General features: G+C 39.7%; 2 protein-coding genes across 3 annotated transcripts in view; both read right to left on the reverse strand.

The window, feature by feature from the left end:
* LOC122073253 (E3 ubiquitin-protein ligase UPL3-like) overlaps window positions 1-9948 on the reverse strand; it is a 21320-nt gene extending 11372 nt beyond the window's left edge. Inside the window, exons 1-5 of the mRNA XM_042637805.1 lie at window positions 8632-9948; window positions 8202-8312; window positions 7968-8084; window positions 7698-7868; window positions 7450-7611 (exon numbers count right to left, since the gene is read on the reverse strand). Of these exons, the coding sequence (XP_042493739.1) occupies window positions 7450-7611; window positions 7698-7868; window positions 7968-8084; window positions 8202-8312; window positions 8632-9513 (1443 nt within the window). The 5' untranslated portion in view covers window positions 9514-9948. The remainder of the gene's footprint in view (window positions 1-7449; window positions 7612-7697; window positions 7869-7967; window positions 8085-8201; window positions 8313-8631) is intronic.
* Window positions 9949-11557: 1609 nt separating this feature from the next.
* Window positions 11558-18109, reverse strand: LOC122072818 (ABC transporter B family member 13-like). 2 transcript variants are annotated; one of them, XM_042637233.1, is made up of 10 exons: window positions 17710-18109; window positions 17408-17462; window positions 17123-17298; window positions 16818-17018; window positions 16292-16467; window positions 15799-16112; window positions 15480-15703; window positions 14305-15100; window positions 13365-13606; window positions 11558-13172 (listed from the first exon to the last, which is right to left on the reverse strand). In XM_042637233.1, the coding sequence occupies exons 1-10, from the start codon at window positions 17989-17991 to the stop codon at window positions 11949-11951; spliced, it is 3690 nt and encodes a 1229-aa protein (XP_042493167.1). In that variant the 5' UTR covers window positions 17992-18109; the 3' UTR covers window positions 11558-11948. The 2 variants fall into 2 exon arrangements, with proteins under 2 accessions (XP_042493167.1, XP_042493166.1); XM_042637232.1 differs by having other exon boundaries at window positions 16208-16467; window positions 17710-18108.
* Between the last annotated feature and the right edge of the window lie 2583 nt (window positions 18110-20692).

Here is a 20692-nt window from a genome sequence, read left to right on the forward strand (position 1 = left end):
AAAAAAAAAAAAAGAAGATAAGTGGAGATATGGAAACGGTTGGGAAAAGAAGTGGAGGTTCAAAATCGGTTTAAACCGATGGTTCTATGAGACGGAAATAGAACCGAATCGAATTAGTCCCATAATTTCAAGGTGAATTTGGACCAAATTTGATTTAAGTTGGTTTGACTCAATTGATTTGGTTGGGTTTCAATTTAATTTTCTCTATTCTGATTTCACTTTGACACCCATAGCAAAAGGGCATAGCGATCGATATCAATCAAGGCTGTAGTGACTGACATCGGTCAAGATTAAGGTGGCTGACATACACGATCAAAATATAGTGCGCAACAATTGAAATGGTCAAATAGTGCTACATGTTGGTTTTGCCTTAGAAAGACCAGTTCATTATCAAGAGAGATGCTATATAATCGAAGAATCAAAATGTGTCCACAATCCCTATGAACTTTGTGCTAATAACACCATTCACAGGGATTGTGAGGGGCAATTGTTGGTAACCCATTTTAGCAAATCTGGCCTACAAGACATGTACAAAGGGAGTGATTGATCCTACGTCAATCTGTTGACCGATTGTGTTAAGGAACTGACCGATTAACTGGTAATCAAGTTGACCAAAATGACGACCATGTATTAAGGAGTTGATCAGTCAGAATGACCATCAGGTTGATCGAGCAGACTGACCGAATACGGTCAGATCGACTAATCAGGCTGATCGAGCAAGCTAACCGTATTACTAACGAATCAAACTGACCAAATATGGTCTGACTGACTAACGCACAAAATAAACCAAGGGTGGAGTTCTTATTAGTTCGAGGTGAATGACACTTGTACAATTTCAAGTGGTTCAAACAGCTATAACTACCCAAGTTGTAGAAATTAGGCTATAAAAGGGGCTTCAATAAAATGACATCTCCAACAAATCAAACAACACCACAATACATCATTTATCTTTTCCTTTTCAAATAAACTAGTTTTAGTCTTTATCTTTTCCTTCTGTCTTGACGTTTCCTTAGAAGATTAGTCTTTTCTTTATATTTTCTTAACAAATAAGTTTTGTTTCTTAGCCAAGACCATGACGGCCCGTGCTTCATCATAACTATCTCAAAGACCATGATAGCCCGTGTTTCGTCATGGTTTTCTCAGTTTACATTCATGGCAGTCCTTTGCTTTGCCATGATTGATGTAATCATCACATCTTTGGTATGTTTATAACATAAATAGAGATAATAGATCATGTTTCTGGTATGTTGAACATCAACAGAGACATGTTTTTCTCAGTTTATATTCATGGCAGTCATTTGCTTTGCCATGATTTATTTAATGGATTGTGTTCTTCCTGGATCAATTTTAAGGGATGGAATTCCTCTTCTATCTATTTCTAGGAGTTTGCATTTCAATTTGAAGTCCTTGGAGTAATCGAGGCATGGAAAGACCTCACTTTCTCCCTAGTTAGAAGTCAGTAAATATTCCATGCCCATTCTCTCGAGTCTATATGACTCTAGCATGCCTAAGCGAAAACAAATACGGTCAACGTATTGTAGGAGACCAAGAGAGAATTATTGCCAAAAAATTGGCACACCCGGTGAAACACTCAAATATGGTAGTCCAAACGAAGGAAAATGTGTCAGTTAGCAAAGGACGCCAATCATGTGATCAACAGATGTCGTGTGTCAGTTAGCAAAACGGGGAAAGCAAAACACATGTTTATACTCTCCACTACATGTTCCTCATGCACTGTGGCTTGATGTTAGCATAGACTTTGTTCTTGGACTACCCCCTACTAGAGAGCGATATGATTCCATTATGGTGGTTGTGGATCGCTTATCTAAGATGGCCCACTTTATACCATGTCGCAAGACTTTTAATGCTTATCAAGTTGCAAAGCTCTTCTCCAAAGAAGTAGTGCGACTACATGGGCTGCCTACCAGCATTGTGTTTGACCGTGATGTCAAGTTTATGAGTTATTTTTGAAAGACATTGTGGCTGAAAACAAATACAAAGCTGAATTTTTCAACCGCATTTCATCCACAGGCTGACGGACAGACAGAGGTGGTGAACAGAAGCTTGGGATGAAATGGTTCGAGATTATGAGAAGGCATTGTCTTCCATCCTCGACATTCCTGAGCTTGCATACAACAATTCAGTGAACAGAACAACAGGTTGTACTCCTTTGAGATCTTGCTTAGAGTTCAACCTAAGCGGCCTATTGATCTTGTGTCACTCCCACCCCAAGCTCGAGTTAGCCTTGAGGCTGATGAGTTCTTGCGCCATATTACTGAGGTGCATGCCAACGTCCGACGACGTATTGCCTTGAAAAATGAGGTGTATAAGGCTTCAGTTGATCGTCATTGACGTTATGTGGAGTTCAAACTCGAGGACACGGTGATGATACGTGTCAATCCTGAACGGTTCCAAACGGGTGTTAACACTAAACTCCACCCGTGGAAGATAGGTCTTTATAAGGTGCTAAAGCATATAGGGCCAAATGCTTATGTGCTTGAGTTACCTGATGATATGACCATAAGCAATGTGTTTAATGTGGCTGATCTTCATCTTTATGTTGGGCACCATTTGGATGATGGAGACACGGAGAAAATGTTGAGGCTGCCCCAACTTAAACCACCTATCACTGATGTCATTGAAGATGTCTTGGATGATAATTACAAGACTACTCGCCGTGGTACCGGCTATCACACATTCCTTGTCAAGTGGAAGGGTCGTCCACGTAGTGACAATACATGAATTCATGTTGATGACTTCAAACGCCTTGATCCAAACTTGTATGAGCGTTATATGTCTCTCACCCTGTTGCACATCGGTTGTCCTTGTTGGCAACCTTGGTCACGTGTCAGTAATAAGGTGATCAGAGGTGATGTTGTGATTGTGTATGATCACTAAGTTATCTTGATAGTACTCAAAGATGTGTCACACATTGCATGTGTGAATGCGGAAGTAATATGTGAAGGACCCTTCATTAAAAGAGAAGAAATCATTGTTTTATACAGTGGTAGCACATTTGAGAGTATTTTCAGAAATCTAGATGAAATATTTAGAAAAAGACACGTGCATGTAAGTAGTAGATCTTTGAGCTCTGAGTCTATCACAATTGGAATCACGTCGATTGAACATCGGAGTAAAAAGATACGACATGTTCTTCAGGCCAACGTGTAAGTTAAAAAAGGCAATGTCTTGCACATTAGTTGGGTTCAATCCCATTTTTGAGATTCATGCATTATATCTGGGTTAAAGGTATAAACATGAGAAATGTAGTTCTCTGAATCCTCTATCCATAGGAAAAAGAATCGGGTCAATCGGAGTTCGAACGAGAGAGAGATGATTTTTTTTCGTATGATTGCTCTGAAACAGAGCCAACCCAGTTTCTCATGACGAGTTCAATTCTCATGACTTTGAGTTGAATTTTGAGATATTTTGAAGAAGAATTAGAGGAATCATATTTCTACAAAAATTGTAGCTATTTGAGTTTACTTTCAGAAGCAACAAGAATAGTCTCATTTTAAGTTATATATAAACCGTTATGACTCCCACACTGAAGTAAGGTCAATCTGCCACGGTAGATTCCGGTCTGAACCAGGTGGTTAAAGCTACACGATTTTGGGGCTTTTGTTGGACCTTCTTCCGTGGATTTTGGGGATTTCTTTCATAATTCTTGAAGAACAAAAAGAAGAAAAGCCCTAGGAGAGAGAAGAGGAGAAAAGAGAATAAGAAGCCAAATATTTGTGTGCTCTCATGCCTAAATCTTGAGAAGAGCATTTGTTTGAAGATTTTTGTGTATTGAATGCTTCAATGCCATCACCACCAAGCTTGAGAAGCCATTAAAGACAACATTGAAGGTTGCAAAGGGTTTTTGGAGTTCATTAAAGACAACGAAGCTTCTTGTGTGATAGAAGAAGAAGAAGACGAAGTTCTCTTGAAGGTTCAAGATTAGCCATCAAAGAGGGAAAATTGAAGATTCCAGTGTATCTGAGAATCTCAAAGAAGCTCTCCACCCCTTGCTAGTCAAGGAAGGTAATCTCTATTTATCAAGTCCTAATTTGTATGACCTAGGTTGTTAAAGTTGCATAAACCTAAGGTATTGATTGTAAGGGAAGGGAATTGTTTGAAGATTCTTGTGTGGTGAATGCTGCAATGCCATCACCACCAAGCTTGAGAAGCCATTAAAGACAACACTGAAGGTTGGAGAGGGTTTTTGGAGTTCATTAAAGACAAAGAACCTTCTTGTGTGTGATGGAAGAAGAAGAAAAAGAAAAAGGAAAAAGAAGGAGAAGTCAAAGAAGATGATGTTCTCTTGAAGGTTCAAGATTAGCCATCAAAGAAGGAAAATTGAAGATTCCAGTGTTTCTGGGAATCTCAGAGAAGCTCTCCACCCCTTGCTAGTCAAGGGAGGTAATCTCTGTTCACCAAGTCCTATTTTGTATGACCTAGGTTGTTAAAGTTGCATAACCTAAAGTATTGATTGTAAGGGGAGGGAATTGTACTCATATTTATCATCATATACATTGTAAAGGGGGTGAAACCCTAGCCTGAGTATTATCTCAGGTTGAAGCAGGTGTTATAGCACCTAGGTTGTTGTAGCAGTCACAAGCTAGTTGAGTATTGAGCAAAATATGAAACCCAGAAAGGGTATTGCTCCGTGGAGTAGGCAATGAGCCGAACCACGTATATCTTGTACCATTTGTGTATGCTTCTATATTGGAGTGCGTGGACTCTGAATGCGTGCAGGATGGGTATGTTTATCTGGTAGACATAACCACTGAGTGGTGCAAGGTAGAAAAACATACGATTGTGTGTGTTGAACAGAATACAGGGTAGCTTCAAACAAACATCTCCAGGAAAGATTTTATATACACTGTTCACCCCCCTCTCAATGTCAACTTGGAATTAACACACCCATTCGTCGCAGACAAATGTTTTCAAGCTGGGGCAAGTTAATGTAGCATTGAATACTTATGTAAGGAAGAAGAAGAAAGGGGTCAACCACGCCTAGTAGGGGTCGACCAGGCCTAGTCCTTAGGCCCACGATTTGCTTTGATGGGGTTAATTAGTTTCTAATTTCAGCATAATTAGTTTTTAATTTCAGTACCTAGTTAGTTTCTGATTTCAGTACTCTTTATTTCCTAGTTTCTATTTCCAGTTTTAGTAGCTAGAAGATTGTAAGTTTTCAATTTCAGTTTTAGTAACTACTTAGTTTACAAAGTTGTAACCCCCCATCAATATTATAAATAAAGAGGGCTTCCATTATAGCCCACGATTTTATGAAAACAAAATTTGCTTGCTGCTGCCGCTGCTATGTCTCTGCTGGGACTGTTGTGTGTTTGATCACGGTGTGTGATCCATTCGAATCCTTGCAGTGGGAAGCCCAGGAGGATCTTCTTCTAGTGTTTATTCTTCTCTCTAAGGAGCTCCTACTGATCAATCGAACCAGGTAACAGATCTGATCTTCTTTTAATTTCTGTTGCTGAAATTCTCAGATTTCTCCTACCGGACCCCTTCACTGTTTAGACCAACCAGCCACCTGTTGGCTTCCATCTTTTGGTCGAGTGTTGCACATGCTGAGGGGCTGGTTCGATCCAATTTTCAGGTCATTCTGACCTGTGGTTGGTGAGTTATAAGAAATCACCTACTTCTTGTCCTGCAGTGGAATTTCGGGACTGTTACAGGAGATCGATAGATTTATTTGTTGTGCTTTGGTTCTTTGTGTTTCAACACTGCTGGGTATTTTATTTGGACTGTAAGAGACCTGTAGTTACTCCTTAAGAGGCTGCTAGTCTTATTTTCTGGTTCGGCCTGAACTACTCTATTGTTGGAATCGATAGTCTTTTGTGTCATCCTATCCTTTGATATGATTTCCTGCTATATGCTTGGGTTGGTTTATGGTTGTTCTTTGATTCTAAAGTCCTGCAGTTGGGATTAGGTTGCTTGTCAATCCTAGTTCTACATTAGGTAATAAAAGACTTACAGAAAAATTGGGCCCAAAACATGTCATGGGACACATGTGTTGCACTGCGAGGAGCGGCTATGACTTCTTTAGTCATACACAACTCATAGAATGGACCCACCAAGAAACTCAATGTCGAATTGAGTGGTGAGTGTTGTATGCTTGTTTTTCTATTTTATATATGTTTTGAATGTTTGAATAGTTTACTTACATTTCTAGTAGCTAAATACATGTAAACTTAATGCTCATAATAGGGCTAGTGTCCAGCAGCATTCAGCATAACCTAGAAAACTAGGGTCGAAACCACAAATACCTTTTCTTTTTCTGTGTGTGTGTGAAACTAGTTAATGGAATAATGCGTAAAAAAAAAAAAAAAAAAAGAGGAAGAAGACTGCCTTCAAAGCATAAGTTTTGAGCTTGCCCCAAAAAAGCACTAGGTTTCAACCTAGTTTCAGTTGAAACCAAGATTTAGTTCCTTGGGTACAAGTACAAGTGTACAAACAAGGTTAAAACACCCCAACAAAATGATCCTCCAACTCTATATCAGTACTGCATAGAGATGTGAGAAGACTCAAAAACCATTGGGGAAAAGGGTGTATATACCAAAGTTTGAATCTTACACAATTCTTTATCAAGTGCAGCCAATCATCAGTGTAGATGTGTTGTAGTAGTCCCCAACCCTTTGTTCCAATAAGAAATGTAGGCGATTTGGCAAAAATACCAAATCTGGGGTTTTTTAGAGTTTTCCCCATCTAACAGGTGAAAACACTCAAAACTCATGAAATGGGTCAAAACTTCAACCCATTTCGATTGAAACAGTGCTTTCATAAGCACTGTTTTGTACCGAAAAACAAAGTCGAAACCGCAATAATTTCAGCCAAAATATCAAAATTTCGATAAAAATCCTGCATTCCTACTGATCCACACCCATATCACGAAAAGTTTCAAACTATGATGAAGAATGCAAACCTGCTTAATGCATTTTTGGGGAAGTGGACTTTATTCCAATAATAGTTCTTATTCATAAATAACATTAGAATTGAATAGAGAAAATGAAAACCAAAAAGGACTTCCCAATAAACAAAATACAAGAGGTCAATATGAGTTGAACACCAAACTGCTTGATATTATATAAATTGCATAGAATAAACAAATGTGTTACAACTTACAAGAGGTCAACTTTTAGTTTTAAGCTCAGAATCATTGACAACATCTTCAGAAACAGGGAGAACTATAAGGCATATACTGTGCACATGCATATGTGCGACAAGCAAAATACATCGACAAACATACACAAAAAACAAGAAACCTGCACCATATGGATTGCAATTCCAGTCATCCCATCTAAACAAGTCATCAACAGCATAAAGATAGATGGTCTAAATTATACTGATAAGGTTCAGCACTCTCTTAAATATGTATACTGATGCAGCAACCAAGAAAAGATATACAAAAAAGTAATAATAATAAGTAGCAAAAGTAGCACGACTTACCTGATCTGGAGGTCTAGTTAATGCAGGTGAAACAGAAATGCTCGCAACTAAGCCGGAACCTGAAAGAATATCTTTTAGTATGCCACTGATCCCAAGAAGAAGAAGTGTTTTGGCTCCCAAAGGGGATCCACTAGCACATGTTGAAAGAAGCCGAATTAGACCCTGCAAGCGCATGAGGCAGAAATTCACAATCTGGGACTCCCAAAACTATAATCATTTAATTCCAAAAAACATCCAATTGCAAGTACCGTGTAAGTAGGTGTGCTCAGGGATGCCTGACCACCCCCAGAATTGCCGATGGAAATAAGAGAGGCAGCTTGTGCAACCAATCCATGATTACATAGTTCATCTAACTTCTCAGGAGAAGATGCAAATGCCTCCGCAATTCGAGTCAAGCAAACAGAAGCATGCTCCAAAACCTGCAAATAAAATACAAGCTCGTGTAAGGAAGAATAGATAAGATCAAATAGGAAGAGATACTAGATGACTAGAATGGAAAAACTTGAAAGCATTTGTACCTTTGAATCATGATACTGAAGAAGGTTAGTGAGCAGAGGCACAGCTTCCATCACATAGTCAGCTGCATCTGAAGGGAGTTTCTTACACATATTGGCAGCAGTGGACAATGCCACTCGCTGAAGCATGAAAATAAAATAAAAATGGCAATTGATCAGGCTCCAAGAGGCAACAAACCAAATTTCTGTCTCATTACACAAAACCAGCTAGACCAGAAGTTCTACTGAACAACTTACCTGGACTCCAGTGGAGAAGAAGTCAAGATATGACAACACAGCCATAAGTGCACCAGCTCGTAAACAGGCCGTTGGATGTTCTTGAGATATCTTCTTAAGAGCTTGCAGAGACTGCATGTGTCATAATTTAGTAAGATAAGATATGAATCCTGGCTTAGTAGAAGAATATTCCGTGGGAGAAACAGTCTTAAACAAGTTACGATAGCAAATTACATGACAAGGAACTGATGAACTTGCAGTCTCAATCATGTCTAATACCAAAAACCAAGTTTCCTCTTTGAACTGAAACGCCATGACATTGCTCTTACTTTCAACTTCTCCTCCATTATTAACGGGCTAGTTTTCTATATGAGTCTTTCTCCATGTACTGAATTATTAATGTTCAGGGAGAAACACAAGTGTAGGAGTAAGAGGGCAAGTTAAAATTTACCTGTTCTGCCAAGTCCATGTACTCGATGGTGAGCAACCGTGCACAGAAGTACGAAACTGCGCCATAGTGAACGACAGCAGCACAGGACGAGGGAAGCACATCACATAGATGGGTGAGTGCCCTGGCAGCCAGTAGCATGATATCAGCATTGCTCTCATGATTAAGCAGTCCCACGAGCACGGGCACAAACGAGTCAACAGAAAATGTGCTAAGTGATTCCTCGGTTCCAATAGAGAGCAACTCGCAGAGCTGTGTTAGGGCCTCCACCTGACGCCCTTCTTCCCCATCCGATCGCAACCCAGCTAATATCTTCTTCAGTCGCCCACTCTGGTGAGAGGAAGAGGCTGCCGCCATTGCAGAAGATGGCAGTAGATCGTCCAGCCCAGCACCGAGTTTCCGGAGAAGCCCTTGGAGGGCGCTGCTTGCGGACGTCAGGTTCTGATGCAGAATTCCTACGCCGCCCTCACTGTCAATGTCATCATCAACCCCGCCACCACCGCCACCATCAATACTCAACCCTAGGCTCTTTTCGGCGTCTCTCTCTCTGTCCCTATCCCTATCCCTAACTCTAATTTCGGCCTCCTTCTCTTTACCCTTATCAGAGTCCTTCTCCCGCTCCAAAATCTGATTTTTTCCACGCCGACCTCCAGATTCACGGCGGGCAGCAGACCCAGATGATTCAGTGGTGGAATCCATGGGAGTTACCGCTGCAACTGATTCTTGAGATCGTGAATTCTGTCGGGAACGAGTGGAGATTGTAGAAACAGAGGGAACCGACGATGACGATGCAGAAACACGAGCTCTCTTACTTGAACGGGTTGTGGGTTGAGATGAAGGGGCTGCTGAGGAGGCCTCCGCCCGCTTCCGACTCCGCGTTTCCATACAAAATTCCTTCAAAACGAAGAAGCAGCTCGCCGTCAGCGGCGATCAATCTTTACCGATCCACAGAATTCAGGCATGTCTTGATCACCAAGTTCAATCCCTTTCAAATAAAAACCCTAGCGCTATCGAATCAGACCCATAAGGCTGCAACCAACCATCACCGAAACAAAGACGAAAACCCTGGAAAACCCTAAAATCCACTTGAAATCAATCACCTTTCTTATAATCAGAAATTTCGGTATATAGTTGCAGGCAATCAACCAGAATTACTTAAGCTACTATAGAATATTGATACGGCTTAAGCTTTCTTATCGATTCCAATTGTCGTAATATTAAACGTCCTGGGAAGAGTTTCCGGAATGCTTTGTGAAACCCTACATAAATCGAACAGATTCTCTCCCTCCTCACTCTCAAGCTTCCATGGCGGTGAAGCCTCCTCGTTTTTGCCCGTCTTTTAAACGGCATAAGAATTGTGCCCTGTCAGGCAGCGTGGTGTCTGCGCCACGAATGGACTAAATGACCGCAATGCCCCTATGTAATGAGAAAATCCCACCCCTTATTGATACCCGCATTGGTGTAGGGGCCTCAAAGCCTGGCAGCAACACCACACCCCCATTTTATACATCACCATGGTCGATCATCGCTGTTGTTATCATTGTTTGGGGAAAAAAGCATAAAAGGCAACACTGATCCAGTGCGTAGACATGGGGGGTGAAATGACTGCTCACCCTATTGATGCTTTCATACACTCCCAATGCCCCCCTTGCATTAGCATAGGGGCCGCACTGCCTTTCAAGGAATCTCACTTACTATACTTAGGATAAGAGATGCCCCCTAGTCATGTGGCCCCATGTTGGCCCCTACACCAACATGGGGCTAATGTGAGCATGTGTAAGTGCATTACATGTGAATGGATTTTTTTTTATTTCACAAGGGTTTAGGTGTAATTTCACGTGCCCCTGTGTCTGGACACAAGGTCCACACAACCATGCAACTTTCTTTTTCCCTTATTATCACCAAGGAAAAAGAACTTCATCTGTGAGTGCGGATCTAACACTCCCCCATGTGAAAGACAACTCTACCCCTTGGTTTGTGGAAGAGAAAGATAAATATAGGAGTGCTGGTGTAGGCTGAACTCAGTGATAAAGAACTACTTACTTCCCTTATTATTATTAGGGAAAAGGTTTTATGCATGTAAGAACACAATTTTGCCTTCATCCAAACTTCAAATGTTGGAAGGGAGAGAGAGGATGTGTTATTACACTTCTACCTCCCGTCCATATCCAATGGTTAAAAGGCACGATTGTGTACAGAAAACCATCCCCTTATATTTATTATTATTTTATTTTTATGTGAAAAAGAACCTCCCGGGCAGTGTGGTGCTTGCACCTAGACACAGAGAGGCAAAATGACCCCCCAACCAGACCCCTGTGAATGCAAAAATTCCAGAGTGGATACTGATGCTCCAGCAAGCTAAACATATGATCCTTAGGAGCCCTGAAGATATCACTTTCTTCATTGCTGTCCAATGTGGCATGCCAGGATTTTTATTTTTTTTTCCTCATTGGAGCCTTCCCAAAACTCCCATTGCGAAGGCAATGTGAGGCCTTATGGAAACTTTAGCATACATCAAACTGCATGCACCAGATGCATATGGGACACTCTGCATCCCATGTCATCATTGATTCATTTGGCAAGTTTTAGACTAGAAGCATCACATATGTGGGTGGCATAATCAACAAGCCCTTTCTGCTCAAGATCTAGTGGCTACGAAAAAGATTCGATACATGCGAGGCCACATGATCGAGTTTGTCATAAAAATTTTGGAAGATGGCTAATATGAATGTTGGTATTAGAGTGCAATGATATATGAGAAAAGAAAATTACGCAACGAAGTGCTGAGATTTTACCATCCTTGGCTAAGCATATGCTAGTGTGAAAAATGTTGTAAAGAGAGTAATAATCTCACAGAACGACAAAATTAAGCAACAAAGTACAGTACAATAACTATTCATTCTCACTAAACATGTAGCACCAGAATAAATGTGTGCAAGGAAGTATTGACTTCTTTATGTAGTATTGGGAAGAATGTCGGTACAATGTATGTGTTCAATCGAAATTTACATAATGAGAAAGATAACTCACAAATCAGATATTAAAAATATCTTATATTCTTATCCTCTGCAGGTAATTGCCCTTTCTAATATGTAGTATTTGACTAAAATACAATGTTTCGAAGTAGGTAATTCATTAACTTACATAGGTGCAAGATGTGTATTGGTAATCATGTAACATTATACTCAGTAACTATCTTCAAATTGGACTTATGTGAAAGGTGAGAGTAATTTTTTTTTCTTTTCTTTTCTTACTTGCATTATGCCAGACCCATTACAGACAAATCCTTATTTTCTTCATTTCTCTGTTAATACTACCAATTAATCAAGATCTTTGACACTGGTTTCTTGTTGAAGATTTATTAGTTGCCTATAAATACTACTGGGTCTAACAATGAGCTCCTCATGACTTCCAGATTCAACCACCTTCCCATGTTGAAGCACAGCAATACTGTTTGCATCACGGATAGTTGATAACCTGTGTGCAACCACAACTGTAGTTCTTCCTTCCATTAGATTATCAAGAGCCTCTTGAACAAGCCTCTCTAAGGCAGTATCCAATGCACTAGTGGCCTCATCCAAAAGGAGAATTGCAGGATCTTTTAACATTGCTCTTGCAATTGCCACTCTCTGTTTCTGTCCTCCTGATAGCTGTATTCCACGCTCCCCCACCTGGGTCTGGTACCCCTCAGGCATTCTACTTATGAACCCATGTGCATTTGCTGCTGCAGCTGCCTTCATTATGTCGATCTCAGATGCATCATCCTTTCCATACCTGATGTTTTCATAGATTGTGGTAGAGAACAATGCTGGCTCCTGTTGAACTAGACCAATCTTTTGCCTTAATGATCTCAAGTTTAGACTCCTAATATCACACCCATCAATTAGAATTTCCCCTGAAATGGGGTCATAGAACCTCAATATAAGTGCAATCACAGAGCTCTTCCCTGATCCACTTTGTCCCACAATTGCAAGACTCCTCCCTGAAAGCACTTGTAAATTCAAGTTCTCAAAGATGGTAACGTCAGGCCTTGTGGGGTACCTGAAGCTAACATTCCTGAATTCTATGTGTCCATTGATTTGCATTACCACTTCTGATGTTGGGTTGTTAGGGTCTATGGCTGTTCTTCTTTCCAGAATACTAAAGACCGACCCAAGCGCCTGCGATCCCTTTACAATGTCAGGTGTAAGGGCAAGTGTCTCTGCCACTGCCAAAGCTGTGACTATCAACACCATAAAGGACTTGATGATATCTCCAAAATTTGACTCTCTGTGCTTGATGAGAATTGATGCATACCAAAGGCCAAGTGCATATGAACAATATGCAAAGAGTTGTGACACACCATAACTCATGCCGGAGATATGCCCACGTAAAAGTGCTTGCTTGTTTGGTTTGTTTAGTTCATGGGTGAAACGGGCTAAGATCCGGTCCTCAGCACCAAGTGCAGCCACGGTACGGATGTTGGTGATTGCTTCACTGGCCACAGCAGATGCACGGGAGTATGCATGTGCATAGTCTCCTCCAAATCCCTTTAGAAATAGTTGCTGAAGATGCCACCAGAAAAAACAGAGAAGGATTATAAAATCTAAGCAGCGTTTTGATGTCATAGCTTTTACACAAGATGCACATGCCGGGTCTGAAACCCACAATTTGATGGGACCGTATAGATATATTTTAGAGCACAGCAATACAAAATCAAATGATCAGAGTTTCCAATCTGGAAGTTTGAGGCCTACCTCAGTTATGGAGGCTCCAATTAGTAAAGGGAAGGTAGCGATGATAACAGATGCCATTCGCCAACTGAATACAAATGCAATAGTAAATGCTGTCACAGTGAGTGCCACATTCTGGACAATGGTTGAGAGGCGGTCAGCAAGTGCACTCCTTACTAAAGTCGCATCCGATGCCAAATTGGAGGTCAGGGAACCGGTGCTGTTTTCTTCCAAATCAAACCAGCCAATCTCATTCCTAAGGATAGCTGTTCAAAAACAATTAGTGAGTCTGAAAGCAATTCACAATATTCAGAATATTGAAGCAGTTAAAACTTTAAGTGGTTTGAAAATCTTCTTGGCAACTGTTACATTATATTTTTCCCTCTTTGAATACTATGTTACCTGGATACTTCACATTCAATGCCGTATCTTGTATTACCAATAAAAATATCAAGTTGGGCATTTAATGCCACGTTCTTCCATATTACAGTAACAAAGCTTAATTTATCTGAAAATATTCTTGTAAGTTATTTAGTTCTCACATTTCAGGAATTTCAGTGTTTTTTCCCTTTCAATACATTTGCTTCGGCCTTTGCATCTGTAAGAGAGGAACTGGTTTTCTTCTTAACTTTCACATAAAAATTTTATGGTGCTCAAGTTTCCACATGAATAATTGCCACCCTTCTTTCGTTGTTCTTTTCTGCAGAAGCAACAACCATTTTACCTGTCTTTCATTATTAATATTAGTTTTCCTACAGAATAATTCTTGATAAGTAAGAGACTCATGGAGTTAAAAGAAAAAAACACATACACCTGAAAAAAAAAAAAAAAAGTTTGAGTAACCCAGGCAACCTATTAGAGTGATGCATTCATAACAGAGAAGTTTGATTCTTTTTGTCAGATCTCCCAAGTTCAATGAAGTAAATACTCATAAAAATCGAAGTTTGTAGGAGCAGTGAAGCACCTGTGAACATTAAGAGCCGAACACGAGAAGTTAACCGCTCTCCCATCAAAGTATAGAAGTAGTGTTGTAGCAGATATATAGGAACTGTAAAAGCAGCTACTCCAACAAATGCGAGAGCAACTCGCTGGACCTCATGCTTGATTCGTAAGTCATCATGAGAATAAAATTCCCCCAATACATGTGTGACTCCAAGAGCAAACAAAGGAGCTTCCATGCCAGCCAGAATGGCACCCATTGAACCCAATATTGCAAATGGCCACTCAGGAGCATTCAATCTAACTAGTTTCCAAAGTGACGGTGTTGGGACATGGATTGGTTGGCCTAAGGTTTCCTCTTCTGTATTCACATCTCTTTTGTCATTTGATTTAACCTTTTGATCATGATTCTGAAGGGTGGGAACTTCTAAATACGTTGAAGTTTCGGGAGATTTAATAGAACTTTCCTGGTTTGAATGTTTGATGCTTTCTGACATCTGCAGGCTCACAAGAGTGGCATACTCTGCATCTCCACCCTTGGACATCAATTCTAAATGTGTTCCACTTTCAACAACCTTTCCATTCTTCATGACAACAATTGTATTAACATCACAAATCGTGGACAATCTATGTGCAACAATGATTGTTGTGCGATCTGACATGATCCTATCAAGAGCCTGCTGCACAATGAACTCCGATTCTGAATCAAGAGCACTTGTAGCTTCATCCAGAAGTAGAATCTTTGGGTTTCTCACTACTGCTCTTGCAATGGCAATTCTTTGCTTCTGTCCACCAGATAACTGAATTCCTCCCTCTCCGACCTTAAATCAGGAAAAAGAACTATAAAGCCTGAGAAAGTGGATTGCGTGCTTATGCTAATAAAGTTAACAAAAAAAAAAAAAGAAGACAAATTCTTGGTGAGAACCTAAAACCAATGTGTAGTGGTATAGTCATCCATGCCACTGATTCTACAATGTATATGTGATATGATATCTGACCAACCAGACGATCATGGCACCCAAAATTAGTCACCTGATTGCCGATGGTCACTGGTAAAGTATTTCATTCATAAGCAACTTAAGATGATCAAATTTTCATAATCACATTTCTCTAGAATCAATATGTATCTCCTCCCAAGATGTTTGGCAGAGAACAGATAACTGAACTATTTAGTATTAGTGCCAAAAGTCATATACCAACCTGTGTCTGGTAACCATCGGGTAGTTCCTGTATAAAAGAATGGGCATTTGCAGCCTTTGCAGCTTCTATGATCTGCTCCATGTCTGCATCCTCTCTGCCATACTGGATATTCCCACCTATTGTTGTTGCAAATAGTGCTGGTTCCTGACTAACCAGTCCTATCTGTTTACGCAGCCACTTCAGTTGTAGACTCTTCAAGTCATGCCCATCTAGCAATATTTTCCCTATATAATATTGGTCTAGTAGTCATGCATGTGTTCTTTTGATTCTAATAGTTAACTCAGTTGTTGGAAGTTGGAACAAAACGATTTTTTGATACCTGATGTGGGGTCATAGAATCGTTCGATCATTGATATAATGGTGCTCTTTCCTGAACCACTTTGACCAACTATTGCGAATGTCTTTCCAGCACTGAAGGAAAAGTTCAGATCTTCAAAGACCATATTGGGTCGTGAAGGGTAGGCAAATGAGACCTCACAGAAATCAATTTTCCCAGATATTTCTGATAAAATTATTCCATCATCGAAACCTTTAGAAGAATTAATATCTGTTTCAATCATGCTCATTATATTGCTTGCAGCGGCCTGACCTTTAGCAATAGCACCAAGGTTTGGAGCAGCCTGACCTAGAGCACTACAAGGCACAACCAGCATCTGGTTAATGAGCAAAATTTTTAACAAATTATAGACCATAAAATTTGTTGCTCTATTTTCTTAGAGTGGGCTTACAATCCACTGAAGATAACATTGATAATTGTTGTAAATGCTTTACCACCATTGGTTTCCCGGTGCCTGACAAGGATGCTAGCATACCAGAGAAGTAATGCCCAAGCACAAAATAACAGGCCATATGTAAAACCAACGCCAACTCCTTTTGCAATTCCACTCTTGTTCCCCAATTTGAGGGCATTGCCAAGCGAACTGGAGTATGCTTTGATTGCTTTATCCTCCCCCACAAACGAATACACAGTACGTATCTGTGAAATCATCTAATAAACCGAAAAAGGAATTAATGTCATTTTTTTGTATAAGAGGTTGGGAGACCAACTAATGTCATTCAGCTTCAATCAAAATAGCAATTTGAACTACATCGAGCAACCAAATTTTCTTATACTGACATAATTTGGACATACTCCTGTGTACACTAGTAGGTTGAATGTTCTTATTCGCTTTATCAGGTGGACCTGAATGAGGGTATACCTACTAGTTGTATACTTTTAGCTCAGTAAGCTATGGAGGTAGTAGCATTCCAGAACAATACATGAAAACCCCTAGAAGCTAATTTCCAAGACACAGTAGCAAATAAAATTCTTGAGAGGAAAAAGATACAGGGAACTACCTCTTCTGCGATCTTCCCTGCTTTAGCATAAGCCTCCTCGCTCTTCTTTGAAATGGTAGACATAATTATTGTATATGATCCACCTGCGACTGCTATAAAGGGAACGACAGCAAGGGTAAGAAGAGAAATCTGCCAAACTGCTGTAAACCCTACGACAAAGCCAACAATGAATTGTGCAATGTAGCGCAAGCTATGGCATATCTGCAGCATTTAAAATGGAAATAGTAAGCCCAGTTTAGTGCTCTCATCAGAATTCAATAATTAATGGCACAAAACAGAACACAAAGTCTGGTTCATTCAAGTACCTTATCACCTATTGCATCCTGCACCAGTATCACATCACTTGAGATTCGGAAAATGATATTTGCATCCCTAGCTTCTGTGTCAAAAAAGTTGATATCTTTTCTCAATACTGATTGAAGGTACTTCAATCTCAGACGGGCCGTCTGTCTCTCCCCAGTTTGCATCCAAAATGCAACTCCTTAGATACATAACATCAAGGATATCAGTTCTCAACTAATAGAGCCTGATGAAACTCCCATTCACCCAACAAGAAGGTTAAAAAAATGAAATTAGGAGTTAGGACATACCCATCCATGCCGAAACCAAGACTACAAATCCTAAATAAACCAATTCCAGAGCGTACTGCGATAGAAGGAAAAAGGAAGACTAAAAACCTAGTTCTGAATATAAGTATAGAGAAAACCATATCAACAAAAATATTCAAATTCAACAGATACGAAATGGAAATCAAATCATCAAAGACTTCTATTATGAAGAATCAGTCTCAGAGTACTCCGTTAGACCTCCCTTGGAAGGTGAATGAGAAAGGGTTAGGGGAAAAAACTACAGCAACCCAATTGAAATTGGAGAGAGGAGTCGTAATTTGTACCTTTGAGACCTCAGAAGAGAATAGATGAGGATTTACAGAAAGGGAGCCCAAAGAATGGATGAGACGACCAAAGAGAACGAAGAAGAGAGGAAGTGCAGCACCATGGATGCTTGCTCCAACGCTGCCGAAGAACATCAAAAAATAGTCGGTGGTATCCGCGAGAGCGAAGAGACCCAAGAATGAAACTTTTGGTGGATTGGTTTCAGAGCTCTTTTTCGGGTATGGGTTCTCCTGGGGCCTACCATCGGGAGACCTCATGGAGGAGAGCTCTACTTCCTCCATCGTAACACTGTAGATTAATATAGTTGCAGAGAGAGAGAGAGAGAGAGAGAGAGAGAGAGAGAAGAGAGAAGAGGAAACCCAGGAAGAAGTGGGAAATGGGGGGTGCAGAGTCACAGTGTGCACATGAAAGGGAGAGACTTCTTTTGTGGAGATGGGCTGGCTATCTTTTCCCGCCAATTAATGAAACGTAATTTTCCGCCAACCAACTCTCCGGCTTTTTAAATTTTCTGATACTTTATCCTCCGCCAGCCCATAACATGTTTTTTTTTTATTCAAAGCAAACTTGATACTAGTAAAAAACATACATAAATAATTACAACATATCCGAAATAGACAAAGATTGTTTGTTAACCCTTGCCATTCCAGATATTTCCTTAACCTTAGCTACATAAACGCTGTCTTTCTTTAGACAAAATTTTGGGTACGTTTGATACTGGTTCAGTTCGACACATATAGGTATTGCTACACGACGCAGTAGTTTTAAAGCGTTTTTCTTTCTCCAAAAAACAAATAATTTCGTTTTCATTACTCCAGATCAAGTCCACTTTCAATCCCTCCTTCCTGGCTCTCCGCAAGCCTAAAACATGTTGTTGGTAATTGATAGTGTCATTGTTGGAAAACCAGGTTTTCTTATTCGACTCACGTTCATGAATCTTGGTGAGTTAAGTGAGTTGAATCTGATCAAGTCATGTTCTTCGGTTTCACTCCATGACCCAAACCATATCCACACCATAGTTTTAAAAATTGGATTGGATTGGTCAAGATTGTTGGAATTGATATCGACAAAACATCAATTTTCCTAAAGAAACCAGAGGTAAATTCATCCAATCTGAATGTATTGAGATTGATCATGACTTTTAAAACCTTATCCACACCCACCCAAAAGACCCACAACCCACACCCAATTATGGCACAACTAAGCACCCTTTCCAAGTTTAAAGTTTTTAAGTCTAAAGAGTGCTCAATAGTCTCTCCAATTTTCGAATTTTAATTCTTCAAATCTCAATTTTTTAGAACTTCAATAAACATCAGATTGGAGGACTCATCTATTTAAACTTGGGTTTGAAGAATAAAGAGTGCTCAATAACACTTTCCAATTTTGAAGAATAAAGAGATACCAATTTTTATTGCATGTTGCCTGCTCCATAGAGCCCAGGGAACAGGGAGCCATCCAATGGCTGAGAGGACCTGGACACAAGTCCCTAGGTTACCCTAACCATGGAATGACTCCCTCTTTTGTGGGCCCAATGAAGAGAAATCCTATCTTTAGCATGTTTTGAGGAATTGGATTGGATCAATATCGACCTTGACCAATCCTAACTCTTGGTTGATACCGTATTGGTGGATCAGTATGGACAAGGGGTAAAACGGTAAAAAAAAGTGCCTTCAAACCTAAAACCAAGGGTATTTCATGTTCGATCCAGGATGATCTGGATCGATATTGGCTTTGACCGAACCTAGTCTCTAATTGAACTGGCGAGTTTACGGTGACGGATCCAAGTCTATTATAACTCGGACAAACTTGATCAGAGTCTAGTTATTTTGCATGCTTTTTTTTTTTTTGGCTAGATGGATCTAGGGATGCTTGCCTAAATCATCTCAGTCGTCTGATGCACATTAGGATGCTAAACGGGTTGGAGAGAATCCAGATCCCAAATGAAGTTGACCAATTGGTAAACAAAATCCAGTGAAATAGAACACATAAAGAAACATTTGGGCTGAGGATAAAGGGAAAAAAATGTCAATAAAAAGGAGGCCATATGATTACATCCAAGTCTGAATTTTGACATAATCCAAAAGTTCGTAGGAGATTCTTCATTGGAATTACTACATCACCTTTCCATAGTTCTATGTCATAAGAGTGTGTAAACTCAACTCGTCACATTCTACATATCTTATAGTAGACCGTCTAGTCTAGAAGTGGTATTTTTGAAGAGGGAAAAGCCCTTTCAAAAGTCTTTGACTATTTTTTTCCAATTAAACCTTGGATTTTTGTTTTCAAAGGAATGCAGTTAGGTCTTGGGACTAAATACCGCGACATCCATATTTTTCTTATGAGAAAATCTTATTGTAATCAAAATGGTGAATTAAAAAATCATAACCTTATTATATTATCTTTTTAAATAAATATATTTTTTTTTTCAATGAGAAAAAATACTGTCATTTCACATAAATACTCCATCAAATAACTTTTAATTTTCTAGAAACTTTTTTTTTTCTTCAGTCTTTAATAGTGCATCAACTAATTTTAAAGAATAAAACAAGAAATAATTAAAAATAAGTTATGACTTCTTAGTTGACCATTTTGGTAATAAAAAATTGCACCCTTTTCTAATCCTCCAACAATACTTCTTTAAATAAAAATAAATAAATAAATAAAAGAGAGAGAGCAAGAGAAAGAACCCAACCCATTTAATATTTCTTGCACTCAAACACAGTTGAATGTGCAAAGATTCAGCTCTCTTTCCCAACCTACGTTGGAAACACACACACACACACACACACACACACACACACACACATATATATATATGTCCTTCCCGTTCTTCAACTAATAATTTTAGGTGGCTCACAATTTGGGATTGTTTTCCATAAATCTCTCTCTCTCCGTTCCAATTATTACCAAAAATTTTGAAACTGTGTATACCAAAAATTAAGGATCTTCAAGTGCACCTAACTATGACCCCTAGTCAATGATCCC

Source organism: Macadamia integrifolia, chromosome 3 (genome assembly GCF_013358625.1).
Source record: "Macadamia integrifolia cultivar HAES 741 chromosome 3, SCU_Mint_v3, whole genome shotgun sequence".
NCBI lineage: Eukaryota > Viridiplantae > Streptophyta > Magnoliopsida > Proteales > Proteaceae > Macadamia > Macadamia integrifolia.

Excerpts from the sequence above, each read along its gene's own strand:
- LOC122072818 (XM_042637232.1), bottom strand. The coding sequence starts at position 17,991 with ATGGAGGAAGTAGAGCTCTCCTCCATGAGGTCTCCCGATGGTAGGCCC. Across the intron at positions 17,019-17,122 it reads AGGATGCAATAGGTGATAAG|ATATGCCATAGCTTGCGCTA; the intron begins GTACTTGAATGA and ends TAAATGCTGCAG. Across the intron at positions 16,468-16,817 it reads CAGGGAAGATCGCAGAAGAG|ATGATTTCACAGATACGTAC; the intron begins GTAGTTCCCTGT and ends TCGGTTTATTAG.